Here is a 23,928-nt window from a genome sequence, read left to right on the forward strand (position 1 = left end):
TTAGCAGAGTTCCAATGATGATGATACTTCAAATGTGTACAGTTGGTATGCTCTTTGCGAGAAGAGGAATGTTTCAACTAATGCAAATGTACCATTTGTGTACCACTAATGTATTAATGTATATACAGAAGGATGGTGGATTGCACCATGTGTAAGAATTAGGTTTACATTCCATTTTTAAACATAAGCTATATGTTATTGATACCTTAAAAGGAAACTGTAAGTCTCTCTGTGATGTATATAAGCTCAACCTTACTGTACCACCGCAGAGAAACAAAGGCATAAGGCTGAGAAACAGAGGCAGAGAAACTTAATGGCATGAGAAACAGAGGTATGAGGGCAGAGAAACATAAAGCCAGAGAAACCATTTCCATCTAGCATGATGGGATGAGAAGATATCTGGAATGAAGACCTCTCATGTAGCCTTATTCTTATATGCCTGTTTCTCTCTGTCTGACACATGATACATAATAAATTTAATCTCTTGGCAAAGGTAACTGGTGTAGCTTCCGTGATTCAACCATAAAGGGGAAACCATGATTTTTAAATCTACAAAAGTAAATAGAAAAATATCATATTACTATCTGATATCTGACAGGTTTAACTACATTAAAGTCACGTATTAATACCCAGATATGGGAGCTGAACAAGTACAGTTAAAATAACTTGATATTTTAAACAAATTTGTCCATTTAGCACATGAGGTTGTACCGCTCAGTCAGTTCTCTTCTATTTTTCATTATACAATCTTCCGGTTCTTATACCCCCGGTTTCACACAGACAAGGCCCAGAGAGTAAAATGCATATTTGAGCTGTTTTAACTGAAAGCAACACCGTGACTGATACATCTTAAAATATTTCAGTGCCATTTTTTGTCCCAAGATACACACCAGTAATGTTTATTTTTCTAAGGCATGTTTATAAAAGTTGGGTGTGATACCCTCATTTCACGATTCGATACATATCACGATACTGAACTCACGATACGATATTATTGCGATACTCCCAAGAAATATTATAAAAGGTTAACACAAAATGCACTGTTGATTAAAATGCTAACCTTGATATTACATTGTGGGTTTAAATGAATAGGCTTGGACTTGGTGTATGGTTACATTTTAGTTTTTTTTCCCGCTATTTTCATCTTCCGGGTTTAAAATCTTCATCGTGTCCACGTCACAGCCGTGGCAGAGCACTGACTATAGTACTTTGATGACTCATCAGTGTCGGGGGCCTACAAGATGGCGGCCGAGACGGTTGGCGATATTCAAGGCTAAGGAAAGAAAAATGATTTTCTCACCTTAATTAAACGTTATTGTCTTCTTAATAAGAGGACGATTTGGACACTTCTCAGCGTGAGTTTGATTTATACAGACTATCTAGCACAGTTGTAAAAAAAAAAACCCCAAAAAAACAACAAAGATGACAGACAAAAGACCAAGAGATGGAGATAAAGAGGATGCCCCCCGCTCTCGAGATGAGGGGCTGTTGCACGTTAATGATGCTAGGGTGCCTGCTGTAGTTGTGGGTGAGGACGGGATGAAGGCCAGCTGCTCGGCTGGAAATGACAAAACATTGTAAAATGCGTGTTGTCTCATACAATACCCGCGGGCTGCGAGTAGGTCATACTGCTACTGATATATCAAAACGTCTGGTTGTGGATACATTGCTGGATGACATTCTGTGCTTGCAAGAAACTTGACTGGCGAAACAAGATCTGGATAAGCTGAACACTATACACATAAACTTTCATGGGACTGGAGAGTCCACTACTGACCTCAGTACAAAGCTGGTTCGAGGTAGGATAGCTGGTGGTGTAGCAATATTGTGGAACATCAAATATGACTCAATGGTGAATGTGGTGCGCCTAAATGTTGACTGGGCCATAGGGCTAGAGTGTAATTTTAATGAAAAGAAATGTATTGTCTTAAATGTTTATACACCGTATGAATCATATGAGCATGAGGATGAATTTTTGAACAGGTTAGCTTTTATTCAGTCATTCATAGAGGAGAATAGTTCATCTTGTGTCTATGTAATGGGTGATTTTAATGCTGACATGTCAGATAGCAAATCTTTATTTGCAACACACTTACAGCAGTTCTGTAATGAGTCTAACTTAATTCTATCGAGCATTGCTTTGTTGCCTGACTCAAGTTTTACCTATGTTAGTGATGCGTGGAACACAACATCTTGGTTAGACCATATTGTGACCACAGCTGATGCTCATGCCTCACTGATAAATGTGGAGATCTGTTATGAACTTGCCACCTCAGATCATATACCTATTGCTGCTTTATTAGATGTTGAAAAACTCCCTCTGTTGTCCAGGAATAATAATGCAGCTTCAAGTAAACTGGACTGGTCAAAGCTGAGTAAAGAGGAGGTGGCTGAATACTCATTGCGAACTGAAAGTTTTCTAAATAATATTCCTCTGCCTTATGAAGCCCTAATGTGCTCAGATATTAATTGTAAGGATGTGCTACATGTTGAAAAACTCTGTGCCATGTATGATGGTATTGTGAAATGTCTTAATGCTTCCAGTAAACCATTCTGTAAAAGAAAATGTAAGGTGCTTAACATTAGACCTGGGTGGAATGAGTTTGTGGCTGAGCAGTATGCTGAGGCAAGAGAGGCCTTTAGACTCTGGTCAGAGGCAGGAAGGCCTTAGCATTACTGTGACCTATTTAATTGTGTCAAAAGTAACCCATTTAGAATCAATCATGAACATATTGATTTCTCAGCAGATATGATGGTTAGGGTAGCAGATATCTATGATGCCATTAATATGTTGGAGAACAACAAAGCCTGCGGTATGGACTACATTAGCCATAAGCTCTGTCCTTTGCTTTCCATGTGCTTTAATGGTTGTTTGGTTCATGGTGTCCTGCCTAATGCTATTATGTCTGTTTTGTTACTACCTGTGCTTAAAGACAAGGCTGGTAAGCTCAACAGTATTGACAATTATCGGCCAATTGCATTAGCCAGTATCTTGTCTAAAGTTCTGGAGAGAATACTGCTAACAAAGTTAGAAATGTATGTTCTTACTACCGACAATCAGTTTGGGTTTAAAAGAAAGCATGGAACTGATTTGTGTATCTATGCTCTTAAAGAGATTGTGTCCAGGTATAACAGCCTGAATTTGTCCATGTTTTTATGTTGTTGCAACACGGTCTCACCCCTATTCGTCACATACTGCCGTTTGGTCATTTTCCCCTCACGTCCAAAGGCCGACGTTGAGGGTACCCCCTATTCGTCGCTTGACAACGGAGAGGGTCGTCTGATAGATTTGAGTGCAAATCCCTCATCTTTGAATTTTGACGAAATGGGGTTACCCATCCAGCGGTTTGCCTGCGCTGGAAAGTATGGTTTTAGGCGACTGATTTTATGCTGCAAATGTGTATTTTGCAGTAGCGTGCGGCGCATATACTGTTACAATCATTCATTGGTGCGGTGAGCCTACATTTTCGTGGGGCAGAAACCCTTGTCTGAATCGGTATCACGACTTTTTCCTTTCTCTTTTTTATATAATTTTGGGCTACATTAAAATTACATATTTACAGGACTTTATATTTGCTGTATGCTTAACACATGCCTTAATTTAGGTGGGATATTTTATAATTTTAGATCACATAGTTTGATCATTTCCCCCTCACGTCCATAAGCCGACGTTGAGGGTAGCTTACCCCATCCGTCGCTTGACAACGGAGAGGGTCGTCCGATATTTAAATGCAAATCCCTCATCTTTGGATTTTGACGAAATGGGGGTTATCCATCCAGCTGGAAAGTATGGTTTCAGGTGATTAATTATGCTGCAAATGTGTATTTTACAGTAGCGTGCGGCGCATATACTGTTACAATCATTGACGCGGTGAGCCTACATTTTCGTGGGGCAGAAACCCTTGACTAAATCGGTATCACGACTTTTCTCTCTCTCTCTCTCTCTCTCTCTCTCTCTCTCTCTCTCTCTCTCTCTCTCTCTCTCTCTCTTTTTTTTGGCCTACATTAAAACGACATAATTGCAGGACTGCATATTTGCTGTAGGCTTAAAACATGCCTTAATTTAGGTGGGATATTTTGCCGATGGTGTTTCAATTTGCAATTGCTGATACTATGAGCCTACAACTTAGCTTTTTTTGCAAAAAAACAAAAAACAAAAAAAAACACCAACCAAGAATAGCCTACTTTTATAGCACTTTCATCTCAATACTGATTATGATGTTGTAATAAATTAAATAGCCTACTGCAGAAATGTTTATATTGCTTAATATGGACATATCCTTTGGCAAAGTGATGGATGCATTCTGGGAAGTGGTGTGTTTAAATGTAATGGCTACATATACCCGTGTTTCCTTCACTTAGACATTTATGCTGACCCCTTTAAAAAATATTATTAAAAAATATTAAGACTGTACTTTTTAATTATGATTGATATTTTGGCGCAATTTTGTGCAACACGTCACTGTGTGCGACCATCGCAGAAACCATTGCCCAGCGCGATTCCACCACGGTAAGTCGCTTACAACAGAACAGTCTCATAAGAAAGAGAAATGAATAAGCATTTACACGCCCAAAATGAATAAAATTACGAGTTTATAAAAAAAACATGTTGGAGAGGGTTTTTTACATGTTTTTTTTATAAACTAGTAATTTTATTAATATTACATATATATATATATATATATATATATATATATATATATATATATATATATATATATATATATGTAGGGAAGATGTAATATGTTTCTCCCAGCCTTAGGGGGGCACTGTGTTCTATGAGTGTTTCACTGTGTGAGTGAGCCCTTCTTCACATGGGTGGAGCTGTTGTTAATTCAGTTCTATTTTCCTTGTGAAAAGGTAAGATGTTCTCTGTTACATCTATTACATTTCTTTAATTATATTGGCCATCCATGTTATTTGAATAAATATATTGCTGTTGAAGATGTTAACTAACATATTTGCGCACTTATTTGCGACGGATGGTTTTGTATTTCTGATATTATTTAATGGGTTTTACTTTCCATGTGATGGGGTATATTTTTCTGTATATTGTATTGTGTTTAACATTCTGAGTATTTTGGGTTATAGACTTTGTATGTTGGATGCATGTGACATTTAACATTAATTGTCATATGTGGAAAGTTATTTTTCCAGTCTTTGAGAACCCCTGTTATTGAAGGTTTAATATAACTGCAGCTAGAACTGTATTGTTTCGTTTTGTGATATTGTATGCATTTTTATTTTTGATATTAGTAACTAACAGTTCTATTTTCCTTGTGAAAAGTGGCTGATGCAGAAGAGCCCAATAAATAAGCTTCACTGCTGTGACGACAACGATATTTGTGTCCTCCTCATTCAACCATCATCCAAACACAACGCAGAGACATTTGGGGGAGCACACAGACGAAAAGGGTTACATCTTTGGTGCCGTGACCCGGATCGTTGGTTTCTACGTCAACGGAAGCAATCTGACAAATAAGAAGTGTGAGTAGAGTGAAAAAAAAAAAATCTAGAGAAAAAAAAAAAAAGAAGCAAAAGAAAAAAAGAAAAAAACACACCAAAAAAATCTAAAGAGAAAAAAAGAAGCAAAAGGAAAAAAACAGAAAAAAAAAACGAAAAAAAAAAACATTATTTCACCTACTTTCTTTTGTCTTAAAGTGACAGTGTTAAATATATTGTTGGACTGAACTGAGTTTTATTTAAAGTAATGGCGGACGCAAGCCCTACTACCGACGGAGCTTGCCAAAAAAATAAGATAAGAAAATATAGCAATGCAAAGAGAGCATCGGATAAAGCCCGGAGTAAAACCAGAGTAAATCTGGGTCTGGCGTTTGTCAGATGGCGGCAGATGAAGTTTTCATTTGGATTGAAGAGCGATGCAGAGTTGGCCACGTTTCTATTGGACAGGTACAGTAATGTAATACCTCATTTATCAGGTTAGTCAATGAGTGCTCTAGCTATGTACTGCTGCTAGATTGTTATTTTGCTAGATATCGACATTATCTGTTCTTGTTAGCTGATCCTACTTTATTAAATAAAAAAATAAATAACATTGATTTAGGAGTATGATTTATTTCTGCAAGTAGGTCAACATGAGAACTAACGTTATGCAAACGTTAGCTAGCTAAATTAGTCCAAGCAGACGTTCCTTTATTCCATGTGCTGCTGGAAAATATTGTAACAACCTAATGTTCGCAAACATTCATTGTGATCTCTGCAAAAGAGAAAGTAAAAAATATGCTTTGTGGGTTCAGGTTGGTCGACCAAACGTAATAAATTGCACGGAACTTTTAGCTATATTTTGCCTTGTGCAAGTTGGTCAAAAGACGCATATTGTTTATCCCCTATGCCTGGTACAGTACTGGATAGTCCAGATGACGTCGTGATTAGTTGAGCTGTATGTTTATTCTGTTTTCCGTAGTTATGAGAAGGGCCCATCTACTTCTACCCCATCCAAACGAATGTCGGTGTTCATTGCTCCAGGCTCAACTATTGGAGGTGGCTCGGCTTCGGACAGGTTAGTATTCTTAGTTCGTAACGAGTTTCAAATCTACGGAAGCATATTGCATTCACTTGAGGAAAAAAAAAAATCTACTCTGTTTTTCTGAATTAATGACTTAATTATCTCAGAATTATGAGAATTTTTTCTTGAAATAAAAATATTTGCTCTGTTTTTCTGAATTAATGACTTAATGAATTAATCTCATAATTCTGAGATAATTAACTCGTTAATTCAGAAACAGAAAAAAATATTTTTTTTATGAAAAATGATCTCATAATTCTGAGATCATTTCGGAAAAACAGAGCAAAAACTTTTTTTCCATGAAAAATTATCTCGTAATTCTGAGATAATTAACTCGTTAATTCAGAAAAACAGAGTAGATTTTTTTTTTTTTTCTCAAGTGAATGCAATATGCTTCCGTACAAATGCTAGTGATTCATACTTCTATCTAGCCCCCCCAAAAATAATGTACTCTTCAAAACTAAAGGGATATGGAGAAGTTTGAGGATATTCTACAGTTGACAGAAGAAAATGATGATGCGCGCGACTGCAGAATCCGACACGTGCGCCTTGCGGTCGCTAGAGTTTTTTGACATATGTCAGCATGACATCAGAGCAAGCGGTCTCGGACACATTTCTAACCGGCATGCATCTCGCGCTGATCACCGGTGATCGATTCTGCGCAGATTTTGCTCATCTCAAACAAGCCTATTCTCTTAAAGGCAACATAACATTCGAAATACAGCATACATTTTTCGTATTCACAACATGAGAAAATTAACAAAAAGAAAACACTTTTGGATCATTTATGGAAAAAAAAGTTTTAACTTAGCAATTCTGAACTCGGATATTAATTTACTTTTCTCTTCTTTTAGTAACCACTCTTGGCTTACTTTTTATTTTCTTAAGTTGTATTTGTAATCACTCTGACAACAAAAAACACAGCCAGTGCATGGCCAATTGGCTAAATAACATCTTACAACCTCCGTAAATATTATTAACAAAATACAAGCATTCTTATTTCCTTAAGAATATAACAAAAAAAGTTAAATAAATAAACAACAATGCCAGTGTATTTTAGTAACTTAATTCATCAAGCATATTTTAAATACAAATTCAAATAAAAAAATCTATATTTACAATAAAATATAACCAAATAGAAATAATGTTTTCTTCCTTTATCATTCACACACACACACACACGCACACACGCACACACACACACACACACACACACACACACACACACACACACACACACAAATGAACAAAGCCAGTGCATTTTAGGGAATTCTATCAATTTATCTGGCATATTTCCTACATAACTGGCAAAATAATTACATCATATCACCACAATATAAAAGTATAACCAAAAAAAACAAAACAAAGCAAAACAATAAAAATATACACCATCAAAAATATAATAATCAGTCACCATTGACCCACATGTTGTTCCAAACCTGTAATAATTTAAAAAAAAATTACCAGTTTATATCTTTATAATGAAAGTCTTAATAAATACTGCCCATGCTTACTTAATTAGATGTTTTCCATTCAAATTCGGTAAGGCTCTGCAAAAATGTGGATTCACATTTTGAACCTTTCTTTTAACTGTAGACCCAGTTTTGCGGCTAGTTCCAAAATTTGCAGCACACTTTGTCCCCTCAGGATTTATTCTCACAAAGAATCTAATCATCAAATCAGACAACATACATTTTAGAATTTTATCAGTTAGTAAAAAAAATAAAAATAAAACTGTATTATAAGAACCAAGTACAACAACAAATACATATTGGAAAAAAAGTTTAAAAACAGTAGTTGTTCCCATGTGTATTTGGACTAGCCATTCCTTTAATAAGACCATGATTGGACATAATGATTTTAACACTTACCGTTGAATTAGCTCAAGTGTGGCACTGGCTGACTCCTGGTACTCAATATTAAAAACATAAAAGCAACCAAAAAGTGCAGAGAGTGCTGCAGCAAAATCCAGCTCCTCTTCAATGCAATGTGTGACTTTCCCCTCAATGCTGACCATCCACTTAGATGAAGTTAGAAGTTTATCACCTGAAATATGAAAAGTCACCATAAAAACTGCAAAGAAACATATAGGTTGTTTACTATATATTTTATGCTTACCAAGCATGATGAGCCTTGGTGTGGTTGGTAGGGTTTGCTCAGTCTCTATTGACATCTTAGTGGAAGTTTCCTTGAAAACAAGATAAATAAAAGATTACTTAGCAAAAACTTAGCAATGTTTCCATTTAAAAGGTTATTTTAATAGTTTTATTTAATTATTTAAATAAAAATGAGTCATTAAAGGGATAGTCATACACATAATGTAAAAAACAATTTTTTTTTTTACTCTCCATGTTGTTAGAAACCTATTTGTGCCACATACGAATGTAAGTGTAATCTATTTACCTGGTCTGTTTTATTTATTTGTTTAATCTTATTAAGAAATTGAGTTATTTTGGATAGGCTACATTAAAAAAGTTTTGTCTTAACGGAAAGCAACTTGCACTGACATATTTTAAGATATGTCAGTGCAATTGTTTTGTCTCAAGATACACACCAGTGTTTTCTAAGCATGTTTATCAAAAATTCTTAAATGTCCTAGTATTAATTTTAAGCCATATCTGTGAAACCAGGACTCCATTTATTGTTTTAATGGGTTACTTTATTAGTGATGTAATGTCATAATTACTTACATCTACTAAAATGAAGAGAGAGTTTTCTTTTTCTTTGAAGTATTTCATTGTCAGTAGGATGGCTGATATGGCAGTCTTGTTATTAGTTGCTGGTGTGGCTTCAATTTCTTTTAGGAGAGCCTGGACCTCTGCATTCCATTTTAATGTCTGTTTTTGAAAGTAGTTGACAATCCTATTGCTTTTGCCAATCAGGCATTCACTGAGGCGACTGCTTATGTCAATCCCTGTTAGAGTTTCAAAATGATTGCATAAGCCTCTTTTAGTGAATAAATATGGCCACTCAACTTCTATGTCACTAATGGCTGGAGGGGGACATGAATTAATCAATTGTCGCTGATAAATGTAAGTCTCTTGCATTAGGTTGTCCACATCAGACAATTCAGTAGAATGTGGGCCTCCATACTGAAACTTTTCTAATAGAACATTTCTCTTCATTTCAAGAGATTCTGTGGTCTCTCCATCAGGCATGGAGGTAGGTTGCCAATTAATGCATCCATAACTATCAACTTTACATCTAACTTTTTTGACTGTGCAGCTGTTCAGTTCTTGTTCTGCTGTGTTTTTTTTGGGTTGACGTATTCTGTGTGCTACATTGTCTCTATTAACATGTTCTACTCTGTTTTTCAGCTGTCTTTGAAGTGAACTATAGCCTTTTCCCAGTTGTTCCCCTTCCTCTGAAAAGTCTCCGAATGTTAAAGAATGTTTAGAAAAAATTTGTTTAGCTACTTCCCCACAGTCAGCTAAGTTTGGGTTTGGGCACAGTTCTCTCATGGCTGCCACAACATTTCTTACAAACTCTCTCCTCGGTCCAAGTGGAGCCTTCTCCTTATTGGATGCTGCTTGTAGAAGGGCTGCAGGCATGCGTTCCCAAGGAATCTGGAATATACTGAGCCAATCAGAACTTGAAGGAGTGTAAGAAGTGGAAGGCTGTTCAGATAGTGAGTCGTGTGGTGGTACTGGAGTGAATGTGATCTCAATTGGCGTTTCATCCACTTGGCCTCTAGACGCTTTGAAAAATACAGAGAAACAAAGTGAAAAGTTGTATACGGCGTGGTTTCACAGACAGGGCTTAGCCAGATTTTATAAACATGCCTTAGAAAAAAAATAAGACAAAAAAATGGCACTGACATATTTTAAGATAATGTATTTCAGTGCAAGTTGATTTCAGTTAAAACAGCTCAAACATGCCTGATAGTCTGTGAAACCATTTTTTTTTTTACATTTTAAAAAAATTCTGTAGGACTTTTATAATAACTTTTAACTATACATGGAACAGCTGTATGTAAATTATTTCTCTCTTATGAGTGTTCTACAAAAAAACAGCATAAAATGTAATGGATCATAATGGTGAAAATAATGAGCAAAAACATGGTTTAGCAGCATATTTTGTCTTACCTCTTTGTTTGAAGTCCATTAGTAGTTTTCGACACTGTATAGGGAATAAGAAGTCCTGAAGATCTGTTACCTCTACTAGCGCAATATCCTGTGTCTTCTGAACACCCACCACAAAACAAAGATGATTGGCCACATCTTGAAGTTTGTTGACATCTAATTCTGGGAGAACTCTTTTGATTTCTTGTTGTATCTGCTCTGTGTCTGAAGTTAAAAAGAACACACTGAGTGATGTAATGACACCACAGAAAGGCCTGTCACTTTATACACTGGAAGGGGATAGTAATCCAACTGTCAGCATTAACACACACATACTTCGGATCATATTTTTGCAGAGAGTGAACTCCAAGGTCAGACAAAAGCACCGATTCATACAATTCAACAAAGTGGACATCGGTTGGACTAATGAGTATCAGTGATATTTTTCCAAAGATATACCCACAGCTGTTGTTGTCTACAACAACAACAAGGCCATTGGTATATTTGGTTCCTTTATAAACAACTCCTGATACCTCTGAAGTACTTTGAGTGACACAGTTAGCTTCCCTTATTGCAGTTTGTATTTTTGTATTATATAACTGGGCATTGTGTACATGTGTTTCACTGACAGATTGAATTTTAGGAGGAAATAACTGGCCACAAGCTAGATAGGACTGCAACATCTGGTGCCTTTCTGCCAAGGTTTTACAAAGATGCAAAAAATTTTGCAGTTTTCTTGCACAGTTCTTAAAATATGAATGTTTACTTTCAAACCTGAGGGTCCACAGGCGAATCAATGGTCCAAAATGTAGTATAAGGTCTGCATAGTGCAACAAGTAATGATGCTTTGCTTTCAGACTCTCGTAAGGAAACAAGGAGCTTCTTGCAGAGACATATTCTTGTGTTAAAAACTTGAGGTAGCCAATCTCATTATGACAAATTTTTGGAGCACAAATCAACTCAACCATTTCTTTCAGTTTAAGGCACAATTGCCAAACATCACTATCGATTGGGTTTTCAATTTTACTTCCTACATAAATTGGTAAGAGCCTCAAGAGACACCAATTCTGTGTAGCAGAACCACCAAGTCGTCGTCCATCTGCTTTAACAGCACATGGTGCATTGTGAGAGTCACTTCCTAAATGCCTGAATTGTGTAATGGCTCTATTCAGCTCATTGTAGGTGAAGTGCTTTTCTGCAGTGACCAAATGTTTTATGTAAACTGCCAAGTCATTAGCCACAATACCTTCAAATAAATCATGTCCTAAGCATGGAGGTAGTCCACCACACACATGAAAAGAATTAAGGGAATTGAAAACTGAATTGAATTTGATGCCATCTACCATACATTGATCAGTAGTTGTGAGCTGATCAACACTATGCGCATAATTTCTGTTTGTTCTTTTTAGGCCAAGATTTAAAGGTTGTTGGCGAAAAGTGTCTCTGTCAATTAGACAGTACCGACAGAAATACTTGTTGGTACTGAAATTTTCAGAAAAGCCACCTATACAATGAGACCCAAGATTATCCCCACAAATGGCAATTAGCCCTGCTTTAAGAATAGTGCCATCTACAGACTGAAATCCAGAATCCTCTAAATATTTTAGATCAGCAACAAGGCTGGAAAAGACCTTCTGCTGACCAAACTGTTTAAAGTCCTCATCTCTACACAGTAAAACAAGCTGCATTGGGTCAACTAATGAACGGTACTGTGGCAGAATCTCACCTAGGGTCATGTACACTGCCAGGATTTTATGTTTCTTTTTACCCGAGCCAAGTGGATTTACGACTTCAAATGCATCCTGGTACAACATAATTGATATTGATGATGGATGCTCATGAAAGATGGCATTTTGCTTGCTGCATGTGCCATCCTTTATATCCTCCATCACTTTGTCAACAGAATCAAGCATTTTTGACTGGCTGTACTGTTCCCTCATTGATGTTTGCCTAAACAGAGATGCAAGAGTTTCTTTAACTGGCACATACTGACAAAAGCGTTCTTTACCAGCTGTGTCAGTGCCCAGGTATATCTGTTTTGGCTCAACAAAGTTGAACTTTTGTTTGAAGAAGTGTTTTCTGGTTTTGTCAGACTTTAACTGACCCTCATTGTACAAAGTTAAAAGATCTTGTGTAACTAGTTCATCAATAAGTTTGTCTATGTCACATGATGGTATATTTGATGATGACAGCAGCTTTTCTTTTAGTCTAACAAGCATGGCCTGCATTCCATCAACATGAACTGCTTGAAATTCCTCGATAATTGATTGAATTGTACTGGCAGGTAACAACATTTTGCCTTGCATCTTTAGGTAAAACAGAGCCAAGTTATATAAAAAAGGCTCTTCATCAGTATTTACATGACTTTGAAAAGATGATGTAGATGGTACCTCACACAGATCTATAGGAGGTAGTTGACCATCAAGAGACAGATCTGTTGGTGTTGCTGTCTCACCCAGTTTGTGGAGACAAGACTGCTGCACTGGACCTGGCTGCTTATGCTTCCGCGATATATGAGTGGTGAATGATGTTCTCACTCTAAAATTTTTCCAACAGCCCTCAACTGGACAGCAAACTTTTCTACCATCTCTAATATGAATTCGCAAGTGGAAGCACAGCTCTGAAAAATTACTAGCCACAAATTCACACCCTAGGACCTGACAGTGGAGGTTCGCCTGTGGATGCCTATGTGTAACATTATCTTGTTTTTGTGACTGCCTGTGATTTCTGTGCATATGAGACCTAAACGAGGAGAATTTCTTAAATGTACAAGGGCACTTCTGCATTCCACAGGCATATTGAAAATTTGCTCTATGTTGGTGTCTTTTTATATGTGCATAAAAAACGCTTAGTTGGCGGAAAGGCACATTGCAGAGTTTGCATCTGTACATTGTGGCAAATGTTGACTAACCCATTAAATGAATAAATAAAACATTACTAAATAAATAAACAAGTTGGGTTGGTCGATTATTTATCAATTAAATATTGTGCAACACCAAGGGATGTAACTGAAAGTTGTGAGGAGAGGCTAAAAAGTCAGCCAACAGCTTTCTGGAACCAAGGGAGTCCAAGAACAAATAATAACGATTTAACTTCACATAAAGTATTCTAGAAACCTCACTTATATTTGAACAGTTTAACGTTACTTACTAGTTGTGGAAGGTTCCATTTTAGGGCTTAAAACTTGAGAACGTAGCAACTGAAATGATTAACGATGCACGCTGAAACGTAAACAACTATGACTTGACCGCCAGGTTGCCTTAAAGGGGCAACGCCTTCGCGTTTAGGATAAGGCAGTCAGTTCGTGCATGTGTGTGTTAATGCATAAATCCTTGGTTTCTGCCTGAATCTGTCTACACTTCACGATATAATGTGACGTAATGCACTCGAGTAGTTTCGGAGGACAGTAATTTACTGATTAATGTTACAGTTGGTACCTGTAATGGGTACATAGGGTTATTTACTGTAATTTATTATTTGAGCTGCATAAATTCTTAAAGATGCACCTCATATTACAGTAAAATACTGTTCCCAGATGATACAGCAAAAAACTGGCTATTTTACAGTTATTTACCCTAGAAAATACAGCAAGGGCTAACAGTGATATGCGCCGCACGCTACTGTAAAATACACATTTGCAGCATAATTAATCACCTGAAACCATACTTTCCAGCTGGATGGATAACCCCCATTTCGTCAAAATCCAAAGATGAGGGATTTGCATTCAAATATCGGACGACCCTCTCCGTTGTCAAGCGACGGATGGGGTAAGCTACCCTCAACGTCGGCTTATGGACGTGAGGGGAAATGATCAAACTATGTGATCTAAAATTATAAAATATCCCACCTAAATTAAGGCATGTGTTAAGCATACAGCAAATATAAAGTCCTGTAATTATGTAATTTTAATGTAGCCCAAAATTATATAAAAAAGAGAAAGGAAAAAGTCGTGATACCGATTCAGACAAGGGTTTCTGCCCCACGAAAATGTAGGCTCACCGCACCAATGAATGATAACAGTATATGCGCCGCACGCTACTGCAAAATACACATTTGCAGCATAAAATCAGTCGCCTAAAACCATACCCCCATATCTGCTCCATTTCATGTCAGTAATGGAGTGAGACAAGGAGGAATTATGTCTCCTATTTTATTTAATGTTTATATGGATGATCTGTCAGACCAGTTAAATAGGTTAAAAACTGGCTGTCTTGTGGGCAACACTGTTGTTAATCATCTAATGTATGCAGACGATCTTGTCCTGCTCTGTCCATACAGCGTTGGGCTGCAGCAGATGCTGAAAGTCTGCTCGTGCTCGCAATATGGCCTTGATTATGATATTAAATATAACACTAAGAAAAGCCACATAATGGTAGTTAGAAGCAATGAGGACAATAAATCAACTTTTCCGACTTTTTATCTGTCAGACAGCCCTCTTGCTGTGTGTGAGGAAGTCAAATATTTAGGTCATGTTATATCTAATGACTGGACGGATGACAAAGACCTATACCGTCAGCGCTGTAAAATTTATGCTCAAGCCAATATGCTCATAAGGAAGTTTTATATGTGTTCTGACTTTGTGAAGTGCTCTTTGTTTAGAACCTACATCACACCGCTATATACTGCTCAATTGTGGTCTAACTATAAGAAAAAGAGTATGCAGCGGCTAAAGGTAGCATACAATGATGCAATGAGGTTGCTGCTCCGTGTCCCTAGGTGGCATAGTGCCAGTCATTTGTTGGTTTTATGTGTCGACTGGACAATTCAGTGAACCATATAATTGAAGCCCTAGTCAGTCCTCTGAAAAGCTGTTATAGATACACTTCGAGGCTTAGACGACACTGGTGTAATAGCCTGTATATTCTATAGGCTATTATGGAATTTTTATGTATTTTTGTATCTCCTTTTTTATGCTGTATGTTGTGCTATATGGACCTGTGTCTGCAATAAAGCTTTATAAAAAGACAAACAAGACGCTGTCATTCTCCACTGAGAACAGAGATGTGACTGAGGATGTTATGGAAGTTGTTAAAGCAGGTGATGTGCATTCCTACACTAATTCCGACGGAGGAGTTGTCCCTCTTCCTGAGTCAGCTTCGTGCACTCCAGTCGCAAAGAAAGGGAAAGTTGAACCTACACTCTCCGAGTTGCAAGATAACATTGTGAGGCTTGTGGCTGAAAAAATAAAAGAGAATGCGGACAATCTTGCAGGCCTGATAAAGAAAAATGCGGACACCATCGAAGCTTTAAAGGAATCATCAGAATTTCTCTTCAACGAAGTACAAGACATGAAAACAGAAATAACAACGGTTAAAAACACAAGCGATGACCATCAGAAGAGAATAACAGGCCTGGAAGACAGAGTCAAATCATTTTCCTCTTTGCTATAAAACTCAGTTCTTTTTCTTTTTGAGTTAACTTGTTCTACTTTTCAATTTGTCTTTGTCATTTTATTCACTTAATGTGATGGGTATACGAGAACAGATTAAAAGGAAAGCTGTATTTTTATTTTGCAAACCTTTCAAGGCAGATTTGTATTTTCTACAAGAAACACATGCTTTAGCTTCAGATTTTAATTTCTGGAAAAATCAGTGGGGAGACAATATCTGGATGGCTTATGGAAGCAGTAACTCTGCTGGCGTGGCCATATTGGGATCCTTTCAGGGAAAAATCTTTAAAAATGTTGCTCATGATTCAGGAAGATGGGTTATTTTAGTTATTGAATTTATGGAGAATATATTCATTCTGGGTAATATATATGGTCATAATAATAGTCATAGAAACACACACCTTTTTGCAGAATTTGATGAACAAATAAATGCCTTATTGAATTCCTTCATCCACACTAAATTAATTTTGGGAGGTGACTGGAACTGCATAAGTGACCCCATCATAGACTGTCAACCTCAAAGGTCCTTAAGAGGCAATTATAGAGAATTTAATAATCTATGTATGCATTTAAACTGTTGTGACATATGGAGACTAAAAAATCCACAGCGTTTCCAGTTCACATGGAGTAACAAAGATTTATCTAAGAGATCCAGGATAGACTTTTGGCTTATTTCAAATGAGTTACTAGACAGTGTGGAAGAAACCAAAGTAGAACCCTCAGTATTTTCTGATCATAATATGATTACTTTAGTATTATGTATAAGGGATCAATCAATACAAAATAAACCAAATTATTGGAAATTAAATAATACACTTTTGAGTGATGAAATCTTCAAAGAAAAAGCCATAAAAATCATAAATGAAAATTTGATAAAAGCAAAAAAAGACAAAATATATGGCAAACAATGGGAATATACAAAATTTCAGATCCGTAATATCAAAAGGGCAAAATAATTATCTAAGGAAAAAAGAATGAGACAAGTAAATACAAGGAAATAATTTCTATCTATGAAAAGAATGAGCAATCACAAGCTGATATCAATATTTTATTTGAATTACAAGCTGAATTGGACAATATTTATCAAAATTTGGCACAGGGAGCTTTTATTCGTTCTAGGCGGAAATGGATAGAACATGGTGAAAGGAATACAAAATATTTTCATAATTTAGAAAAAATAAATGTTAGTGTTAACAGTATAAACTTAAAATGAATGATCCGATCTCTGAAGACCCCTCCAAAATTTCAAATTTTGTGGAAGATTTTTATAAAAAACTATACTCCGAACACAACAGTTGTCAGAGCTCATATTTCCTCTCTTGCATAAAAAGTGTGGCTCAAGGTATTGATGAAACTCAGAAGGACATCTGTGATCAAGATATATCCCTAGAAGAACTAAAAAAGAACATTAGTAAGTTAAAAGATAATAAATCCCCAGGGAATGGTGGCCTTACAGGTGAATTTTATAAAGCATTTCAAGACTACATTTCTGAATTCCTAGTTTTAGCTTTTAAGGAGGCTATAGAAACTTGTAGGCTTCCCCCTACTTTGTGTCAAGGTGTAATCACCTTATTACCTAAACCCAATAAAGATTGTTTGCTTCTTGACAATTGGAGGCCTATAACTTTAATTAATAATGATGCAAAATTGTTGGCTCATATTTTCGCGTAAAGAATAAAGTTGTGCTTAGATACAATTATAGATGATAGTCAGTCTGGTTTTATGCAAGGACGGCATATTAGTAATAATATTCGATTAATCTTAGATTTAATTGATTATAAGGATTACATAACTGATAATAGTTACATTCTATTTATAGATATATACAATATACAACGCATTTGATACTGTGACACATGATTTTTTATTTGACGTTTTAGATTTTTTTGGTTTTGGTCAATACTTTAAAAGGGCAATACAAACTTTATATAGTGACTGCAATAGTTCAGTTAAACTTCCATGGGGAACTACTCGTAGATTTAGCATCTCCCGGGGTATAAAACAAGGAGATCCAGCGGCTCCGTTCCTATTTCTTTTGGTCATGCAAACTATGGCTCTATATTTACATAATGACTCTTTTCAAGGCATCAAAATTATGCAAAAAGAAATGAAATGCTGTCAGCTTGCTGATGACACAGCTATTTTTTTAAAAAGACATATCACAGGTTAAAAAAGTTATAGATTGTCTTAATATATTTTCTAAAGCTTCAGGTTTATCTTTAAATGTTAATTTTTTTTTACTCCTTTTCCACTTAAAGACAATGAAATTCATTTAACCGAATTTGAAGGTATTCCAGTTAGGGAGGAAGTTGCGTATCTCGGTATCAATATTTGTAAAAATCAATCAGTCAGAGTGTAATCCAGTTTCCAACCCCTTATGGTAAAATATGAAAAAGAAATTTGATATGTGGCTCATGAGGGATTTATCACTCAAAGGTAGAGTTCTTTTATCTAAAACTATAGATAAAACTATAGATTTTGCTTGTCTATCAAGCAAAAGTGTTAGATGTACCAAAATCTTTTACTAAAAAAACTGATTCTACCGTATTAAACTTCATATGCAAAAACAAGTCACACTATTTAAATACAAATATTTTATGTAATTCTTATAATCAAGGAGGTTTGAATGTGCTTGATTTTGGTACTTCTAATACAATTTTCATTAAACATTATATTAAGCATACTGATAAACTATGGTACATAATTCCTAATCTTTTTTTTTTTTTTTTTTTAAGTTGGTGGTACTGAGTTCCTTTTAAAATGTGACTTTGAGGTTAACAAGCTCCCTATTCAGCTATCCAATTTTCATAGACAGGCTCTTTTATGTTGGCTTCTTATATACAAAGTTACAAACATAACTCCCCCCCCCCCCCACAAACAGTTAATTTGGAATAATAAAATGATTAAATATAAGAATAAATCAATCTTCTACGACAACTGGGTTAAAAATGATATTCTATTGGTATCACAACTGATAAATAACGAGGGCTACTTATTTACATATACTGAATTCTTAAAGACATTTGGGATTCCAATATCTCCACGAGAATATTGTTTTTGATGCAATACCAGTAGGTTTTTTGAGACTTTTGGGAGGCAGTAATGAACATCATAAGCAATATCTGTTGATATTAAAGACAGTAAATGTAACTAGATGCGAAAGTTCGTCGAGACAAACTTTAAGTTGGCTTGAGAAAGTTTGGACCAGAAAGTTTTTTGCTAGGCGGTTGCTAGGATGTTATGGGTGGTTGCTATGGTGTTGCTAGGGTATTTTGGGAGGTTGCTAGGGTGTTCTGGGTGGTTGCTAGGTGGTTGCTAGGGTCTTTTGGGTGGTTGCTAGGGTGTTCTGGGTGGTTGCTAGGGTGTTCTGGGTGGTTGCTAGGGTATTCTGGGTGGTTGCTAGGCGGTTGCTAGGATATTTTGGGTGGTTGCTAGGGTCTTTTGAGTGGTTGCTAGGCGGTTGCTAGGGTGTTCTGGGTGGTTGCTAGGGTATTCTGGGTGGTTGCTATGCGGTTGGTAGGATATTTAGGGTGGTTGCTAGGGTCTTTTGGGTGGTTGCTAGGCGGTTGCTAGGGTATTTTGGGTGGTTGCTAGGCTATTTTGGGTGGTTGCTAGGGTGTTTTGGGTGGTTGCTAGGGTATTCTGGGTGGTTGCTAGGATATTTTGGGTGGTTGCTATGGTGTTTTGGGTGGTTGCTAGGGTGTTCTGGGTGGTTGCTAGGCGGTTGCTAGGGTGTTATGGGTGGTTACTAGGATGTTTTGTGTGGTTGCTATGGTGTTGCTAGGGTATTTTGGGTGGTTGCTAGGGTGTTTTGGGTGGTTGCTAGGGTGTTCTGGGTGGTTGCTAAGTGGTTGCTAGGGTGTTATGGGTGGTTACCAGGATGTTTTGTGTGGTTGCTATGGTGTTGCTAGGGTATTTTGGGTGGTTGCTAGGGTCTTTTGGGTGGTTGCTAGGCGGTTGCTAGGGTGTTTTGGGTGGTTGCTAGGTGGTTGCTAGGGTGTTCTGGGTGGTTGCTAGGATATTTTGGGTGGTTGCTAGGGTCTTTTGGGTGGTTGCTAGGGTGTTCTGGGTGGTTGCTAGGTGGTTGCAAGGGTGTTCTGGGTGGTTGCTATGGTATTCAGAGCGGTTGATATGGTGTTACTAGGTTGGTTGGTAGTTGTCACAGATGGTTACTATGGAGTTTTTATAGAGTTCTTACTTAACTAATCGCTATTAGCATGTAGCTATTCACTGCTAGCATGTGTAGCATGTTGAAAGTGCTGTTTGCTAGCATGAGTCAAAAGAGCCAAACCTCATCTCTATACGATGTTCTGATACAGAGATATAGGTCTTGCAAAACGGTTGCTAGGGTACTCAAGTTTGGTTGCTATGGCGTTGCTTTGGAGCTGGTATATTTCAATTAAGAAGTTTAAAGTGGTTTGAAGTTTAAAGTGGTTTGAAGTTTAAAGTAGTTTAAAGTAGTTTGAAGTTTATGATAGATAGACAGATAGATAGATAGATAGATAGATAGATAGATAGATAGATAGATAGATAGATAAGTTAGATTGATAGACAGACAGACACACACACACTAACTCGCTCATACACTCACTCAGACACACACGCACACTCAGAGTTTATGAGTTTAGAGTTTATAAGTATAAATTGATGAGTTTATAAGTGTACGAGTTTTTGAGTTTAGAGATTATAAGTTTAAATGAGTTTACAGTTTATAAGTTTGAGTTTAAGAGTTCAGAGTTTATACATTTATGAGTTTAAGAGTTCATAAGTCTATGAATTCATGAGTTTAAGTTAATTAGTTTATAAGTGTATGAGTTTAGAGTTTATAAGTTTAAATGAAGTAAATTTAGTAGTTTGAAGTTTAATTTAGTTTGAAGTTTAATTTAGTTTGAAGTTTAATTTAGTTTGAAGTAGATAGATGAGTTTATTAGTTTAAATGAAGTAAATTTAGTAGTTTGAAGTTTAAATTAGTTTAAAGTTTAAATTAGTTTGAAGTTTAAAGTTTAAATTAGTTTGAAGTTTAATTTAGTTTGAAGTTTAATTTAGTTTGAAGTAGGGATGTCAATTTTCACAAATTCCCATGATCGATCGTCGTTTAAATTAACGATCAATTAATCGATTAATCGCTAGCCTTAATACTGCGATATGCGTCTACTGCAGTGGCTTTGGCCAACAGAATGACAGGGTCTGCAAATGCTGCTCAAAACGCTATGTTCCTCACCAAATCAATTAGAATGGTTTTAAATATAAATAAAGGGCTAGTAGGATTGTAAAATGTTTCGATGTGATTGATAATTAAATTAATTATTTAATAATCAAATATAACTACTAATACAACGTGTCACCAACGCCGCCTCATATGCGCTTAGAATGTGTGACTGTTGTGGACGCGCTCTTCCTGGAACAACCGCACGCGCTGAATGAATCTGCTACCGTTAAACTGGAGCACTTTGCTAGCACGTTATTTATCTAAAAGAAACGCATCCTATATGAGATTAATCAGATATATTCAAAATAAACATGATATTACAAATTATATCTGCACAAAATGACGCGAATTCATGCACAAGTGAACTTGAACTAAGTTACGTGCCATTCATTCAGAACTACTCATGTTGTGGACGCGCTCTTCCTGGAGCAACGCGACACGGCAACTAAACACAAATAATTCACAATGTTTTATTACAATATTGTAATCTTTATAATGTTATGTAATATTACAGTCCCAATAGTCATTATTAGTCGTGCACTGCCGTTTGAGCTGCGCGCGCTGAAGCTGACGCTTTACTACAGAGTTAATTCTTAACCAAATGCATCCAATATGAGATCAATCAGATATAGATAGGCCTACAGACAGTATTACAACTTACATTTGCACAAAACAAAAGGCTGCGAATGCACACGCAAACTTATAGTCATGATGAAGGTGTAAAATGGTCCCAAACATAACTCCGGCGCGCTGGCTTTACATGTTTCGCGGTTGAGCAGCGCGCACGCGCATGAAGACCTGCTTAATCGATGATCGATAAGTTGTATCGATTAAATGTATTATCGACAATTAATCGATCGTCGATTAATCGTTGACATCCCTAGTTTGAAGTTTAATTTAGTTTGAAGTAGATAGATAGATGAGTTTATTAGTTTAAATGAGTCTCAATGGCTCATATAGTATATAGAACGGCAGTTTGGTTTAGTCTTCAAGGGATTTAGATTTGAATTTTTGTCGGTTGGTCAGTTTGAAAAAGTCAATGGGAGTTTTTCCGAGTTTTGATCGTCATTTTTAGGAAAACCGTAAGTCCGATCAGTTAGAAAAGATATAGCATACCGAGTCAGAATAGTCTGAAGGTCTGAGCCGAGTTTGGAGTATGTAGAGTTAAAGCTCTAGGCTGTATTAAAGTTATATTTTTTTAGTCTCAGAAGAAGAATAATAATATTAAGTTTAAGTACAATATCAGTAAGTTGGCTCTCTCAAGCCAACTTAATAATACATTTTTCAGATGCCTGATTCATTGCCCTGCAACACCTCGAAATAAATACTTTTGGAATGAACATTTTGAAAACTTAAATTGGAGATTGATTTGGACTTATAATAACAAATATTGTATCAGTAATAAAGTTTATGAAATATACTTTAAAATTATACATAACATTTATCCAACAAACCAGTTCTTAAAAAGGTATAAGAATGACCTTTCTGAATCTTGTGTATTTTATAAAAAGAATACTGAAACTATTTTGCATCTTTTCTTTAAATGTATGTATGTGAATAATTTTTTTTTTGGATTGATGTGGAATATTTATTTAAAATGCTAAGTGAATCAAAATTCAAATAGAGAAAAGGGATGGGACCTCCCAGGGCCGGCTCTAGGTTATTTGGTGCCCAAGGCGAGAGTGGCCCACTGAACTGGGATCAGTGTGTTTGAACTGAAGCGTCGGGACCTTAAAGGCACAATATGGGATTTTTTCTCCACTAGGGGTCGCTAACCTATTTACAATAACAAAGGCGTAGATTGATGACGCAACATTTGCTATGAATTATGGATTTTGTCGTCAACGTCAAGCCGACCGATCTAATAATGTATATGGATTACTGAATACATCGATGCTTTTATCATGACTGTGATATGAAGCAGTTCGGGATTGCTAAGAGACAGCTATCAGCTCCAAACGCGATGCGAGTCCCGCGGATATAAAAGGAATATGGCCATTCCATTCTACCGAACTACACGCAGAATTACTACTCACAGGTCAGTTTATTTGACAAATTAAACTTGAGAGGTAACGCAGCGCTGTTCCACTTGGTCTAACATTACACTATCACTCTAAACTGCATTTGAATGTGTTGAAATGTATGTGTTAACATTAGTTTGTCTGTATGAGACTAGCAGTAAGCTAGATCAACATTAGAATAACATACAGATCATATTCTAACATTTTATCATTGTTGAACTATATAACCTTGATTAGTTTTATGTAAATGTGCTCACCTGTTTAATAAAGTACATGTAGGAGTTGTCGAAGTCTCGGACGTGGAGCTCTCGTTTATATAGTGTCCATGGGAGCTCTCGACATCTCGAAAACACCGCGCTGATATTGATTCTCGGTTTAGTTCTCCTTTTTTATCCAAAGTCTGCTTGCCATGGTCCATAATGTTTGAACGAAACAACAACAGCGTGCAAATAGACATTGCGAACTACACAGTTGTCCGCGTCAGTTTGGTTACTATCAGAGGGCTCTGGTTCATAGCTCTGGTTGCCATGGCAGCACGAGCGGAAACCAGAGACAACACGGATATGACGGCATTGACGGCGACAAAACGGAAATAAAGACACGGTCCGTGTCTTCGAATTAAAATATTAATTTCTCTGGATTTAGAAGTTAATTGGAACTGTCGGGATAATGTAAATACACAACTTTAAAAAATATATAACATGGATATAGTGATTTTTTAT

General features: G+C 36.5%; 1 protein-coding gene across 1 annotated transcript; it reads right to left on the reverse strand.

Annotated features, from left to right (window-relative positions):
* Positions 1-8,090: 8,090 nt before the first annotated feature.
* On the reverse strand, positions 8,091-10,686 carry LOC309502033 (uncharacterized protein). The gene is made up of 4 exons (XM_082174358.1): positions 10,612-10,686; positions 10,009-10,223; positions 8,645-8,714; positions 8,091-8,546 (listed from the first exon to the last, which is right to left on the reverse strand). Exons 1-4 carry the CDS (start codon positions 10,628-10,630, stop codon positions 8,530-8,532), a joined length of 321 nt encoding a protein of 106 aa, XP_082030484.1. The 5' UTR covers positions 10,631-10,686; the 3' UTR covers positions 8,091-8,529.
* Between the last annotated feature and the right edge of the window lie 13,242 nt (positions 10,687-23,928).

This window comes from Leuciscus leuciscus (genome assembly GCF_965113295.1).
Source record: "Leuciscus leuciscus genome assembly, chromosome: 6".
NCBI classification, from domain to species: domain Eukaryota; kingdom Metazoa; phylum Chordata; class Actinopteri; order Cypriniformes; family Leuciscidae; genus Leuciscus; species Leuciscus leuciscus.